Raw genomic sequence first — 16,529 nt, 5'->3', positions numbered from 1 at the left:
TGTGAAAAATGTGGTGTGTGAGAGAGATTAGCCAGTGAGCCGTGAGAGAGATTTTAATTCCTCTGTATTATTTTCAGATTGAAATATACTTGTTTGGTATTTATCCTCACTGAGTTTCAGTCACAGCCAGTGACTGAGTGCTCCTCTCCACCCATCAGTGGTATCAGAGCGTCCAGGTACGCCGGAATTCACCAAACAGAGGTGAACAGAGAAGAAATTCAAGTTTCTTCTCAGTTTTGAAGTTGCTCCAAATATCAAATTGAGCCTACCATTGTACAATTCAGCTCGAGACGATTCCAACAGTGAAAATCACGTCTCAAACGGACACCGGGAGAGCCTCCACGCGCCCCCACGCGCCTCCCACGTAAGCACCGTTCTTCCCACGCCCCGGCAGACTCCGGCGACGGCGACACGCGCCTGCACGCGTCTTCCTCGCCCGATTGGCGAGATCCTACCCGCAAAGCGACCCGCGACCCGGATCTACGACCCGCGACCCGGTCAGCGACCCGCGTGCCAAACCCGCAACCCGGATCCGTGAACGAGACCCGACCCGCCTCCGACCCGCTCCCAAGCGCCGACACGCGGCGCACCCAGAAAGCGCCACGTGGCCTAACGGAGGGGTTAACGCCGTTTAAAGGCCGTTAAGTTAAACCGGTTAGTTCAAAAATTCACCCGAATTTTCCTATAGCCGGTTCGGTGATTTTTAGACCGGTTCTTTGCAAACCAAAACCGGTTCCTAAGGTTTTTCAATCTTCTGAATTTATTGGTGGCATTAGATTTACCAAAATCAGCCCCCATTTCTCTGTTTTTTTATATATTGAATTCGATGGCTAACGGTACTATCCAATCGGTCATTCCAAAATTGACCCGAGAGAATTATGACAACTGGTCGATTCAAATGAGAGCCCTTCTAGGTTCTCAGGATGTCATGGATATCGTTGAAGATGGGTACAGAGAAAGCCCATCAAAAGAAGCCGAAGCAGCTATGCCCGAAGCTCAAAGAACGACCTTGCGAGCCGATCGAAAGAAAGATTGCAAGGCAAAATCCATAATCTACCAAGGCCTTGATGAGGCCACATTCGAAATCATCGCCTCCGCGAAGACATCTAAAGAAGTCTGGGACTCTCTCCATCGAACACACAAAGGTGCAGATAAAGTAAAAAAGATTCGTCTTCAGACATTACGAGGTGAGTTCAAATCTCTCAAAATGAAGTCTACTGAATCCATTTCAGACTACTATACACGAGTAACGGTAGTATCAAATCAATTAAGAAGAAATGGAGAAATTCTCAATGACGAGAGAATTTGTGAAAAAATTTTGCGATCTTTAGATCCAAAATATGATTATATAGCTGTGACCCTGGAAGAAACAAAAGACTTGGAAACAATGTCTGTAGAAGAACTTGTGGGCTCACTCCAAGCCCATGAGCAAAAAGTCAATAGAAGAAGTGATGATAAAGCACTGGAGCAAGCTCTCCAAACGAAGTTGTCCCTCACTACAGATAAATACGACAAAGGGGGGACGTCACAACAAGGAAGAGGACGAGACCGAGGATCTCGTGGAAGAAATTCTGGGAATTTTAACTCCAGAGAAGGTGGCAGAGGCAGAAGAGGTCCCACTAGAGGAGGACGAAATCAACAGAGCTATGTCCCACAAGGCAGAGGACAAGGAAGAAGAGGAGGATATAATAATCGCTCAAATGTAGACAAAAGAAACATTCAATGCTACAATTGTCACAAGTATGGACACTATAGCAATGAATGTTGGGGGCGACAACAAGAAAAGGTTAGCGAAGAGGCCAACCTTGCCGAAACTGATCATGCAGATGGAGAGTCGTTGATGCTGATGGCACACAATGCAACTCCTCAGGACCACAGCGTTTGGTACCTTGATTCTGGAGCCAGCAACCATATGACTGGCAGAAAGAACCTATTCTTTGAACTTGATGAGAAAGTTCAGGGGGAGATCTCTTTCGGAGATGATTCAAAAATCTCAGTCCAAGGGAGAGGAGATGTTTTGATCAAACAAAAGTCCGGAGATCATGCTTACATCTCCAACGTCTACTATGTGCCAGCCATGAAGACTAATATACTTAGTCTCGGACAGCTCGTGGAGAGAGGCTATCGAATTAGCCTTAGTGATAAGCAGATGGTGATAATAGATGCTCGAGGAAAGCTTGTTACTCGAGTTCAAATGGCAAAGAATCGAATGTTTCCGCTCGCCATCCAACATGATACGCCAAGGTGTTTGAGCGCTATCATCAAAGACAAAGACTGGCTATGGCATCTAAGGTATGGGCATCTAAACTTTGAAAGTTTGAAGCAATTAGGAAGCAAGAAGATGGTGAAGGGCTTACCCAATATTCATCATCCAAATGTGATATGTGAAAGCTGTATTTTGAGTAAGCAACATAGAAACAGCTTTGGAAAGCAAGCCGACTGGAGATCAACTATGCCGCTCCAACTAATACACACAGATGTGTGTGGTCCACTAAGACCATTTTCAAATGGACAGAATCGATACTTCCTCACCTTTATCGACGACTACAGCAGGAAGACCTGGGTCTACTTCTTGAAAAGGAAGTCAGAGGTATTCGATAAGTTCAAAGAGTTCAAAACTCTTGTGGAGAAACAGAGTGGCTTCCGCATCAAGTCACTCCGGTCAGACCAAGGAGGAGAGTACAAAGACGAAGCTTTCCTGGAATTCCTTAGACAACAAGGAATTCAGAAACAGTTCACACCATCATACACTCCCCAGTTGAATGGTGTAGCCGAAAGGAAGAATCGCACAATCCTTAACATGGCTAGAAGCATGTTAAAGGATAAAAATGTGCCCAAGAGTTTTTGGGCAGAAGCAGTGTTATGTGCAATCTATCTGCTAAATAGGTGTCCGACGAAGAGTCTTGATACAAAGACACCATATGAAGCCTGGAGTACTCACAAGCCCAGTGTGAGTCATCTTAGGGTGTTTGGCTCCATAGCCTACGCCAAGATCCCAGAAGCAAGAAGGACAAAGCTGGATGATAAAGGAGAGAAGTGTATCCTTGTAGGATACGGTGACAGCACCATGGGATATCGACTCTACAATCCCATCAACAAGAAAGTCTTTCACAGCCGGGATGTCATCTTTGAAGAAAATGAATCCTGGAAATGGGATCAAGCTGAATGTTCCAAAGATGCGGAATTGACACTTGAAGGAGAAGAACCTACACAGACAAGAGAAGTGGCTATCGAACCACAAATTCCTGAGCTGCAGACACCTCCACATGGTTCACCACAGACAAATGAAGCTCCATCACCAATAGAGCGAGAAATCTCAGACATGAGACCTAGAGGAGCTCGAAATCTAGCCGATCTGTATGAAAATACAGAACCAATGGAAGAATATATTGCTCTAAACTGCCTGTTGCTAACTAGCGACCAAATTAGCTTTGAGGAAGCTAACGAAGAAGACAAATGGAGAAAAGCGATGGATGAGGAGATTCAATCCATCAAGAAGAACAAGACTTGGGAGTTGACAAATCTCCCGAAGAGCCACAAAACTATTGGTGTAAAATGGGTCTACAAGACCAAGAAGAACACTCAAAGAGAAGTCCAGAGATACAAAGCAAAACATGTCGCCAAGGGTTACAGGAAGAAAGAAATAAAATTGATATCTTGCAGAACGTATGATCAGATTGCTGACATTTTCACAAAACCACTCAGACATGATATTTTTGCAAGACTGAAGACAATGCTCGGAATGACAAAATTAGGAGAGTCAAGTTTAAGGGGGGATGTTGAAGATTAAACTTGAAGACCGGCAGCCCACCTCCATTGAAGACCGGCAGCCCACCGTTGTGGACATTGGAGATTTGCAGGCAACCTACTCCACCTACCAGCCCACCTCTATTGAAGATTTGCACCCACCATTGTTGATTATTTGATTTCTATAATTACTATAAATAGCTGAGTTGTGTGTGAGTAAATGTGAAAAATGTGGTGTGTGAGAGAGATTAGCCAGTGAGCCGTGAGAGAGATTTTAATTCCTCTGTATTATTTTCAGATTGAAATATACTTGTTTGGTATTTATCCTCACTGAGTTTCAGTCACAGCCAGTGACTGAGTGCTCCTCTCCACCCATCAATGGCAACCTTCTAACCATAAGATTTGTATTTTCTATAAACGGTTGGATTGTTGCCACATCAACAATTCTCAAGCAGATGGGTACACCAACAAGGTGACACCAATTTAAGAATATGGGTAACATCACATTGATGTCACTCGTGCAACCTGTCAGTACTCCTAAGTCACCTCCCAGCTTCCCTTGCATTAACCCAGTTGATCCAATTTGATTCGAGTCAACTCAATTGACTCACTTGATCGATCAACCCAGTTTGTTAGCTGATTCAATCAATTTGGGCGAAGTTGAACCAATTTTTTCCTTTTTTATTTTTTTGGTTTATTTTATATTTTTGAAATTGGTTTTTTATTTAAAAAATCATTAAAATTCAAAAACAAAATAGTAAAAATTGTAGAAAAAGTGAGAGCAAATTTCTAAAAAAGTTAGAAATCTTTTTAAGAGTTTTTTAAAAAAAAATTACAAAAAACCATAAATTTAAAAGTCACAAAAAATATTAAAATTTGAAAAAATTTCTTAAAATTTCTTTAAAATTGCTGAAAATTACCAACAAAGTAGAAAAAAAATTCTAAGACCTCTCTTGCATGGTTTTGAGCACTTATTGGTGTGTTTTGACATGTTACTATGGAATGTGCGTTTTACTTAACATTTGATTGCATGGTTGCTCATTTTTTGCATGCATGTACTCGTATACTTGTGTGTGCGTGCATGGGTGTGTGTGTGTGTGTGTGTGTGTGTGTGTGTGTGTGTGTGTGTGAGAGAGAGAGAGAGAGAGAGAGAGAGAGAGGAATAATTCAATAAGTTAAGCCCATACAGTCCTTAATTATCTCTTGAGGAATGGATTGTCTAATAGAGTCCTTTTTTAGTTCACTCATAGTGATTCTATTGGACTTTCCAAATTTGGTGCACACATTTCATTTTATCTTATTTTAGTGTTTTGTTTTTATCTATACTTAGCCTATTTCACATGCATGATTTTGTGTTTCACTTAGTGTTTCTCGCTTCTTTGATGTGCTTCTCATAAATTATAGTATGTCCAAAAGCATCATGTTTGCATGTCTCCTTTCTTAGTATTCTTGCTTTTGATGTTGTTTGGGTTAAGCATGTGTATTGTCATTGATCTAGTTCCACTTTCTGCTACTTGTAATAAAATTAGATAAAATTGAATAAAATGGAATAATCAAATTAAGTCTTGGTCAACTCATTTTTAAGGTAATCTTAGACTAGTCAAGTATCGTATGTTGGACGGGTATGAAGGGGTACTAGTATTTTCTATTTGCATAATCATACTCTTGAACTCTATTTGGTGACATAGACCATTAACTACTAGTTTCCTTAGACCTAATCATAACTTAGAGACCCCAATGAACTAGTAAAATGTTAAATAGGTATTCTAATTTCACCTATATATAATAAAACAGGTTAGTAGGGACTCCATTTGACCATGTATTGACCGATTTTTCACCACTCATATTACCCTCTCATACCCCCTTATTTCAATAGTTGACCCTCCCAAACATTGCAACAGATTTGTTTGCATACTCTATTTATTTGCCCTTTAACTCTCATTATGCACCCTTATCTCAAGTATAGTACTTGAATTGTGTGTGTGTGTGTGTGTGTGTGTGTGTGTGTATAATGCAGAAGATAGAGTTTGATATAATAGTCTTTGTTGTTTTTCATAAAAGTATGGTACGTTACGTACATTTGATATCAAAGCTACCTTTGGGAGTAATATCATGTGGGTGGATCTTACATAGAGATTTAAGATGCTCTGATGAGAGCGCCAGAGATCAGACGGGAGAGTCTGCCACAATCTCATATCGTATGTGTACTAGAAAGATCTTAAGCTTATAAGTATGGTTTGGACTCCAACTATGTGGAACACCTTTTATAAGATAAATCCGTGAAGCCAATGGGTTGATATACCCCTTTCAAGTCACAATAGGATTAATACACTATAAAACTTTTCATAGGATTACTTGAAACCTTATGTTTTTACCCTAAAATTAAGAATCACCAACATATATAGATTGATAAAACTTTACTAATAGTTAAAAATAAGTAATGTTGTGTCCATCGAAGGCACTTTATTAAGCTTGGACTACACAATTTCAAATGTGCGTTCCCTAGCAATATAATTCATAATGCTTACAAAAATGAAAAACTTCATACACTTGAAAGATTATAATTACTATCACAAGTAGGACACATTCACGTACAGCTAAATGCTTTTTTATTCCATGACAACATGAAAGCTCTCTTATCAGCAAATTTTTTCTAAGAAAAACTTTGGTCCCTTGGATGCCTACTGGGCTTCAGCTACACAAGAAGAGACGGCTCATCTCTCATTCCAAACTTCTCGATCCGAAATTCAAACCCGAAACCCCAATTGCTAAACCTCATAAGTTCCCCACAAAAACAAAAAGCGTAATTACTGCCACAAGTAGGACCCTCTATACAGTAAACCCTTTGCTTCAAAGACCCACATTAACTCCCCACCCCACCCAACCCAACCCAACCCACCTTGAACTAACAAACAAGCTGCAGGAATTGAATTAATTACTCAGTAAGAAAGCAATTAAGCCATGGCAAATTTGACGTCAGATTGGAGACTAGATGCAAATACGAGGATTCTGAAGGCCAGATGCAGCACCGAGTGCATTAGAGCAGGAAGAATTTGCTGGACCGCCGGGGCCGAAGTACGCCAAGTTGATGTCCTCCATTTTTAGGTTCTTGCAGGGCACGGTCTTGCTGCACCTCAGGAACACCGCTGTCCTTGATTTCGATCGCCCCCATATGTTCCTAAACGTCACGTCCCTGATCTGCACTTGTTTGGAACTCTGCAAGCATGCATATATGCTTTTTAAAAAATATACAAATATGTATCAAAATTTGTGGGTCAAATCAGACTGGTTGAATCGATATCCGTTCGCGATGAGATCATTTAAATTAATTTTGTCTAATTTTTTTAAAGTTTAAATCTAAAGTTTGAAATTCATATTCTGGCATGCGTGTAGTCTCGATGATCTTGTATCAAACAAACATTTTTCGATCGGGATGAACTGCGGGAACTTCATCGAAATAAAAATAAGCAAATAAACAAATAAATAAAATAAAATGATACCTCTGCGGGGCAAGGGGGGTATGGGCAGTACTCCTGGTCAATGATGATGGGATTCAGCACATCTCTCATCTCAATATTTTCAAACAGGAAGTTGGAGGCGAGGCTGCTGCTGGCGGAGTCCGCCCACGTTTTGATCCTCACACCGTTCTGGGTTCCGATGAACGTGCATCTCTCCACCGTGATTCCGTTCACGTTCGCCTCCCCCTGGTACTTTCCCAGGCTGCCGACGCTGATGCCGTGCCCCGGCGCGCATGTCACCTGCGACACCAGGATGTTCTGGTTTCCGGACAGCATCGAAACGCAGTCGTCGCCGGTGCCGATGAACGACTGCGCTATCGTGATTCGGGTCGAGGATCCTATCCGGATCCCATCGGTGTTGGGGCTGTCGTCCGGGGCGGTTATTCGGACCTGGGTGATGTTCACGTTGTCGCACCCGAATAGGTTGATGTGGGTGTTCTTGCTGTTCACCGACCGTATGCCGCGGACCCTCGAATTGGTCACGAAGTCTAACCCAAGTGACTGTTTTCATAAAATCGACCATAAGCCATTTCGTCATTATAATTGCGCCACAGTTGATTGTAAAGTAGATCAAATTAAAAAAATAAAACAAAATATAAATAAAAATAATAAAATTAAGAAATTAATTTCATTTCATTTATTTTAATAGTGTACATAATTATGCATTTAAAAATTTTTATAATAATAATAATAATAAAGTGTGCAATAAAGAAAGGAAAATGCTAAAATTTTGGTAGGCAAAATGAGAAATAACTTTATTGCATACCAGAAAGAAGGTATCCTTGAAATGGGATTTCTAATTTCTCCTATTATTTTGGATTCAAAGTCAACATTAATGGATATTCCATTTAATTTCCTTTTTCATCTCAAAAATAAAGTCAAATTTTCATTTATTTTAAGCACAATTCCAGGCAAACAAAATAAAAAGAAAATGAACAAAAAAGATGGTAAGCATTAACGATGCAGAAATGGAGAGATTAATTAATTACCGGAGTCAAATTTTCATTTATTTTTTAAGCACACTTTCAGGCAAACGAAATAAAAAAGAAAATGTATAAAGAAGGCAGTAAAAATTAACTATACAGAAATGGAGAGATTAATTAATTACCAAAGGGAGACTTCTGCAATTGGTGCTTTGACGGCAGAAACTGTTAGACCAGGCGACGCTGCCTTGGCCGTCGATGGTCCCGCCGCCGCCGATGACCAATCGGTTGACGTACCGGAAGTTAATCCAGACCTCCTGGTCCAGCAAATCCCGGCGGGCCTTTATGAGGCCTTGGATCCGAAAGGAAATCGGGCCGTTGCATGGGCCCTTAAAAACCGCTGAGCTCAGCAGATAGGATCCGAATGGCACGTACACCCTGCTCTTCCCATTCCATTGACAAGCTGCCGTCCATGCATTCGAAAATGCCTACACCCACAAACAAACCTCAATACATAAGAACCACACACACACACACACCCATATATATAATGCAATTTCTTAAGATTTGATTTCGAATTTTACATTTGAATTGATCTTAACTCCAGTCTCAAAGCATGCTTAGGGTTTCATATATGTAAATATTAATACATTATATTCTTCTGTATCATACAGATCATAAATTTACTACATTCTTTTTCACAACGTATTTCCTTCTGCATTCATCGCCTTAACTCGTATTCATATACATACATATACATATATATATATATATATATAGATGGGTGAGGAGTAATGTATACCTTGGCATTATCTGTTTGTCCATCCCCAATAGCACCATAATCACGGATGTTGAAGACCTTGGGAAGGGGTCCTCCGGCGGAGGCAGAACCATGCACCAAACACAACACTACAAGCACCACAAGGCCCCCCCTCAAACCCATTCCCAATTCTTCTTCTTCTTCTTCTTCTTCCCTTGTGATGCCTTCCTAATCCTAGATGGATAGGTTTATATAGTGAGAGTTTGAGGACTCAAAGGTGCTATTGGTACTCTAAAAAATGGTGAAAACTTTACTTTTACTGTATTAAATGACAGCTTTGTCTCTTGTGATTTCGATTTCGGGCAAGTTCGTCAATTAGAAGGGTGTGAAAATATTTAAAGTGCAGTGATTTTTCTTTTTAAAGTGTTAATGACAAGTTGGCAAGTGAAATTTATAGTTATTTTCCCTTATTATACGTGCTGAAAAAGCAAGTATATGTTAGCCACAGAAAGATTTGGCTATTAATGGCGATTGTAATTTTTTTTCTTTTCTTGTTTTATGTATTGAGATGTTGCATAGTGAATACTTTAATAAAATTTGAGGTATTTCATTCGTGTAAGGAAGAAAAATGGAAAGGACATAAATGCAATTCGAAGAGAGTAAATGACACCACACAAAATTAGGTCAACTTGCCTAATCTATTAGGGTTTTATAATAACCAAAGGGGCTAGCCAATTCATATAATCATTTCTAATAATAATAATTAATGTTTTTTGAGGAGTAAGCTGCATCTTTTTGTGGTACATTTTATGATTAAATTATTTAGGTTATGCTTCCAATAAATCAATTCAACAAAAAAGGAATATTTTAGTAATTAACTAATGAAATAACTTGGAGAGGATTAAAAAAAGAGACATATAATTTAAATTGTTTATATATGTTCAACTAAATGATTATGAACATATAAGCTTTATTCAGTTAAAGGACTTTTTTGTTATGCTAATTTTTTAGTGGATTTATGAAATTTATTGTCGGTATTCATATATACTGATAAATCTATTATTTTTCATGATTTAGATATTTGTTGTCCTTAAGAAAATATTCGAACACTTAGAATTTGAAAATTTTATAACAATAATTTACTTTGTATGTATAAATAAGATGAAACGGAATGTCTTTTTATTTTTTTTCTTTTTTTAATGATGTGGGAACTCTAGCAACCGACGAGTCCTTTGGACCACCCCAATGCGGCACCAAACCCACGGAGGTGAAATTGTTGCCGCTCGCCTATTGATACACCCCTAGAAATTCACCAGTGTAATGCCTCATAAGGGAATCAAATTCATCTCTTTGGAGTCTCCAAAGTCATAAGTTTGCCCTTACCACCTGAACTGGCCCGGCTAGGCAAGATGAAATGGAATGTCATTTCAACGTACCAAACATTAGGTAGAAGTCTCATATCGACTTTTAATCTTGAAAAATAAAATTAAAAATCGCGCAATTTATATATATCCCAATCAAGAAGAAGAAAAAAAAGGTTTAGTGCCTTTGATAAAAAATTTCTAATTGCAATCACACCTACACAAATGCAATATGGCAATTATTATTATTATTTTTTAAAAGTTTAGTCCCCAACACTTCCCATTATTATACATACCATTGCAACACAAAAGCTTCTCATTAGCTTGCAAAACCCTTATGTTAATTTCTGGTAAATTTAGTTCAAAAATTTTAAATGCTAACGATCAATTAAATTAAGTTTTTATCTACAAATAAATAAATAAATATAAATTTTAATTTAACGGCTCATAATGTTATTAATGATAATATTAAACTGCATATTCATTACTTGATTTCCTAAAAGATTCAAAATCCATTACTATAATAGGAAGATAACTCTATAAAATAATGATCAAATTCATTTAAAAAAAAAAAAAAAACTTTTAGAGATTTGTGTTAATGGGACATTTGATTTGAATTTTTGTGATTTTGGGCAAAACCCATTGCAATTTTCTAAGCATGCATTAATGATAAATTCATTACATATTAAATCAGTTGCTATATTGATAAAAAATACATATATAGCTTAGAAAAAGTTTTCAAATTTGGTAAATAGTAATTGATAAATATGTAAGAAAACAAGTGCAATGTTCTTATTGAATTCTCAATTACTTTTTTAAGCCACGATTGACTCTTTGAATCAAGAAAAGATTCAATAATTTTCATCACTTAATCAAAGTGACAAAATAGTCAAAGTCAATGATTCAATTGAAGCAATTGTCTAAAATTAGTAATTTTGTAATAAAAATGTTATATATTAAACATAAATACATTATGAATTTAATATTAATACTTTTCAAATAAATTTATTTTGTTAAAAACCAAATAAAAAAAAATACCTTGTGCTTTCATTGCAACCATTAAATCACTTATAAAAGACTTGTTAGTAAAATGGAGGAGATTTTGACATGAGCATGTGCTGGAGGTGAGTTAATAAGGGTTGGTTAAGCTTTAAAATTTGTATGAATATTAATCGAATTAATTAATATTTTAAATTAATTAATTTGTTTGTGGACATATGATCTTCGCTTCATTTCTTATTTCATAACAAATTATAAAATTGATTCATACATATTTTTGTAAAGGTTAGTGTCATAATGAAATTTCAAAGCTCATTCTTTTTTTTTTTTTAAGTCAAACTGAAGAGGATTATTTGTAATTTTTTCATATATTTATCATTTTTATTAAAACGACATCCATCAATACATTGCACAAGTTGACGGGTGGAGAGGACTCACTCAATCACTGGTTGTGATTGAAATTCAGTGAAAAATTGCATTCAATTGATTTCAATCTAAAAATACAGATAACTTTCAATAATGAAAAATTACAGACAACTCAAAATACAATTTCTCTGACTCACTGGTTATTCACCCTCTCTACACCACACATTACATTACACACACACACACACACACACACACACACACACACACACATCTATTTATAGTAAAGGATGAATGGTAGGTGGATATTAATTTCAACGAAATTGGCTGGTAGGTGGAGTAGGTTGCCTGGAGTTCAAAAAATTCAACAATATTGGGCTGGGTCAGTGGAGCAGTTGCCGACCAAGTTTTACTACCACTGTCCGACCATCAAGTTTAATCTTCAACATCCCCCCTTAAACTTGACTCTCCTGATTTTGTCATTTCGAGCATTGTCTTTAGTCTTGTAAAAATATCATGCATGAGTGGATTTGTGAAAATATCAGCAATTTGATCATATGTTTTGTAAGATATCAGCTCCACTTCTTTCTTCTTGACATGCTCCCTGATAAAATGATACTGAGTATTAATATGTTTGCTTCTTTCATGGTAAACTAGATTCTTCGCAAGTGCAATCGCTGATTGATTGTCGATGTAGACTTCTATGGGATCATCTTGAAGAAATCCCAAATACTTCAGTACATTCCTGATCCATATACCATGACAAATAACTGAGTTGGCAGCAACATACTCAGTTTCACATGATGACAGCATTACGATGGGTTGCTTCTTCGATGACCATGTAAATGTTGTATCTCCCATGAAGAATGTGAATCCAGTCATGCTTTTTCTTTCATCGAGATCTCTTCCTCAATTCTTATTTGAATAGCCAATAAGTTTGCAATCACCTGTTGATGAATAAAACATACCATCAGTGATGGTACCCTTGACATAGCGAAGTATCCTCTTCGCTGCATTCAGATGGGACTAGTCAGGAGTCTCCATGTACCTGTTGACAAGTCCAACTCCATAGAGTATGTCTGGTCTAGTGCACATCAAATACCTCAATCTTCCAACCAAACTCTTGAAATATCTGGGATCAACATTTCCTTGTTCATTTTTTTCTCAACTCCAATCCCGTTTCAACCAGAGTTGTCATAGGGTTGCATTTGTCCATCCCAAACTTCTTCAGTACTTCTTTTGCATAGTGGTTATAGGAGATGAAGATTTCCTTCTTGCTTTACACAACTTCAATGCCAAGAAAATGAGTCATCTGACCAATATTCGTTATTTCGAATTCTTTGACCATGCTCCTCTTGAAAGCGGTAAACATCTCTGAATTGTTGCCGGTGAAGATCAAATCATCAACATATAGGCAGGCTATCAACATGCTTCTCTTTGTCTCCATATTCATGCATAGTGCATGCTCATAGGGATATTTCTCAAACCATTCTTCTGAAAATAGTCATCAATCCTCATGTTCCACTCACGAGGTGTTTGCTTCAATCCATAAAGTGTTTTGTTCAGTTTGTACACTTTATCTTCTTTTCCCTTCCTCACATATCCAGGTGGCCAATCCATATAGATCTCTTCTTCCAGAAAATCGTCCAGAAATGCTAATTTCACATCCATCTGGTAAATCTTCTATTCATTTTATGCTGATGGTGAAATTAGTAATTTGATAGTTTCAAGACTAGCAACTCGGGAAAAGATATCTCCATAATCAATCCCTTCTTTCTACTTGTAGCCCTTGGCGACAAGTCTTCCTTTGTATCTCTGAACTTCTCTTTGAGCGTTCTTTTTGGTCTTGTAAACCCATTTCACACCAATAGTTTTGCGGTCCTTCAAGAGATTTGTTAGCTTCTATGTCTTCTTCTTCTCAATGGATTGAATATCCTTATCCATCGCATTTCTCCGTTTTTCTTCTTTGTTAGCCTCCTCAAAGCAAATCGGGTCGCTGGTTAACAACAAACAGTATGTAGTAACATATTATTCTATAGGTTCTGTAGTTTCATACAGATTAGCTAGATTACGTGCTCCTCTAGGCCTAATGTCTAAGATTTCATGCTCAATTGGTGATAGAGCTTGATTCCCTTGTGGTGAACCATATAGAGGTGTCTGCAGCTCGGAAACTTATGACTCGATAGTCACTTCTCATTTCTGTGTCGGTTCTTCTCCTTTAAGCATCAATTCCGCATCTTAGGAAAATTCATACTGGTCCCACTTCCAAGATTCATTTTCTTCAAAAATGACATCCCTACTGTAAATAACTTTCTTGTTGATGGGATTGTATAGTCGATATCCCATGGTATTGTCGCCATATCCAATAAGGATATATTTCCCTCCTTTATCTTCCAACTTTGTCCTTCTTGCCTCTGGGATCTTGATGTAGGATATGGAACCAAACACTCTAAGATGACTCACACTAGGCTTGTGAGCACTCTAGGCTTCATGTGCCGTCTTTGTATCAAGACTCTTCGTAAGACACTTGTTAAGCAGATAAACTACACATGATATTGCTTCTGCCCAAAAACTCTTGGGCCCATTTTTATCTTTTAACATGCTCCTGACCATGTTAAGGATCATGCGGTTCTTCCTCTCAGCTCACCATTCAACTAGGGAGTGTAGGTCAGTCTGAACTATTTTTGAATCCTTTGTTGCTTAAGGAATTTAATGAAATTTTCGTCCTTGTACTCTCCTCCTTGGTTTGATTGGAGTGACTTAATGTGATAGCCACTCTATTTCTCCAAAAGGGCTTTGAATTCTTTAAACTTGTCGAACACCTCTGACTTCCTCTTCAGGAAGTAGAGCCAAATCTTTCTTTTGTAATCGTCAATGAAGGTTAGGAAGTTTCGGTTCCTTCCATTTGAAAACAACCTCAATGGACCACACACGCCTGTTTGAACTAGCTGGAGTGGCATGGTAGATCTCTATTCAGTTTGCTTTCCAAAGCTATTTCAGTATTGTTTGCTGAGAACACAGCTTTCACATATCATATTTGGGTGGTGGATGTTGGGTAAGTCTTTCACCATCTTCTTGCTTTCCAACTACTTCAAACTTTCAAAGTTCAGATGTCCGAACCTGAGATGCCATAACCAGTCTTTGATGATAGCGCTCAAACACCTTGGCGTATTATGTTGAATGGTGAGCGGAAACATTCGATTCTTTGCCATTTGTACTCGAGTAACGATCTTACCTCAAACGTCTGTTATCACCATCTGCTTATCTTTAAGCGTAATTTGGTAGTCTTTCTCTACAAGTTGTTTGAGATCCAACATATTAGTCCTCATGGTTGGCACACAGTACACGTTGGAGATAAAAGCATTGTCTCCATCCTTCCTCTTCATTAGGACATTTCCCCTTCCTCAAATTGGGACTTTAGAAAGATCACCAAATGATATCTCTCCCTGAACTTTCTGATCAAGTTTATTAAATAGGTTCTTTCTACCAATCGTGTGATTGCTAGCTCCAGAGTCAGGGTACCAAACATTTTGGTCCCAATGGGTTGAATTGTGTGCCATCAATATCAATGATTCTCCTTTAGCTTTCTTGTTTTCTGCAAAGTTAGCATTTTTATTTACTTCATGATTTTGGGGATTACCTCTGCACTTATTACTGTAGTGTTCGTACTTGTGGCAGTTGTAGCACTGAACGTTTCTCTTGTCTATGTTTCGGCGGTTATTGTATCCCCCTCTTCTTTCTTTTCCTCTACCTCGTGGGACATAGTTCTGTTGATTGCGTCCTCCTCTAGTGGGACCTTTTCCGCCTCTGCTGCCTTCTCTGGATTTAAAATTTCTTCCATGAGATCCTCGGTCTCGTCCTTTTTCTCGCTGTGACGTACCCCCTTTTTCGTATCTATCTATAGTGAGGGACAACTTCATTTGGAGGGCTTGCTCCAGTGATTTATCTTCACACCTTCTGTTGACTTTTCAGCTCATGGGTTTGGAGTGAGCCCACAAGTTCTTCTACGAACATGGTTTTCAAATCTTTTGTTTCTTCCATGATCACCACTATATAATCAAATTTGGATCCAAAGATCGCAAAATTTTTTTCACAAATTATCTCATCATTGAGAGTCTCTCCATTTCTCCTCAATTAATTTGATACTACCATAACTCGTGTATAGTAATCAGCAATAGATTCAATAGATTTCATTCTTAAGGATTCAAAATCACCTCGCAATGTTTCAAGACGAATCTTCCTCACTTTGTCTGCAGCTTTGTGTGTTCGATAGAGAGAATCTCAAACTTCTTTGGATGTCCTGGTGGAGGCGATGATTTTGAACATGGCCTCATCAAGGCCTTGGTAGATTATGGACTTCGCCTTACAATTCTTCTTTCGATCGGCTCGCAAGATCGTTCTTTGAGCGTTATACATAATTGTTTCATCTTCTTTTGATGGGGTTTCTCTATATCCATTTTCAACGATGTCCATGACATCTTGAGAACCTAGTAGGGCTCTCATTCGAATAGACCAATTGCCATAGTTCTCCCGTGTCAGCTTTGTAATAACAACTTATGTAGTATCGTTAGTCATTAGACTTAATATATAAAAAAAAAAAAAAAAAAAAGAGTGATGGGGATAGATTTTGGCAAATTTGATGCCACCAATGTCTTCGAAAGGTCGAAAAGCTTTAGAAACTAGTTTTTGGTTGTAAAGAACCAAATTAAAAATCACTGAATTGGCGAAAACAAGTTCTGAACCGATTTAAAAAAAAAAAAAAGGGGTTTTGACTTAATGGAGTTTAACGGCGTTAGTGATTATCATTAGGGCCACATGGTGGCTTCTTGGCATGCTGCGTGTTGGCTACTAGATG

The 16,529-nt window shown here is 38.1% G+C and overlaps 1 protein-coding gene across 1 annotated transcript in view; it reads right to left on the bottom strand.

The window, feature by feature from the left end:
- Positions 1-6,647: 6,647 nt before the first annotated feature.
- LOC131156118 (exopolygalacturonase-like) overlaps positions 6,648-16,529 on the bottom strand; it is a 46,078-nt gene continuing 36,196 nt past the window's right edge. The window contains exons 3-6 of the mRNA XM_058109566.1: positions 8,991-9,176; positions 8,374-8,676; positions 7,248-7,766; positions 6,648-6,963 (exon numbers count right to left, since the gene is read on the bottom strand). Coding sequence (XP_057965549.1) covers positions 6,736-6,963; positions 7,248-7,766; positions 8,374-8,676; positions 8,991-9,176 — 1,236 coding nt within the window. The 3' untranslated portion in view covers positions 6,648-6,735. The remainder of the gene's footprint in view (positions 6,964-7,247; positions 7,767-8,373; positions 8,677-8,990; positions 9,177-16,529) is intronic.

Source organism: Malania oleifera, chromosome 5 (assembly GCF_029873635.1).
Source record: "Malania oleifera isolate guangnan ecotype guangnan chromosome 5, ASM2987363v1, whole genome shotgun sequence".
NCBI classification, from domain to species: Eukaryota; Viridiplantae; Streptophyta; class Magnoliopsida; order Santalales; family Ximeniaceae; genus Malania; species Malania oleifera.
This window is presented reverse-complemented; position numbering and strand designations above follow the sequence as displayed.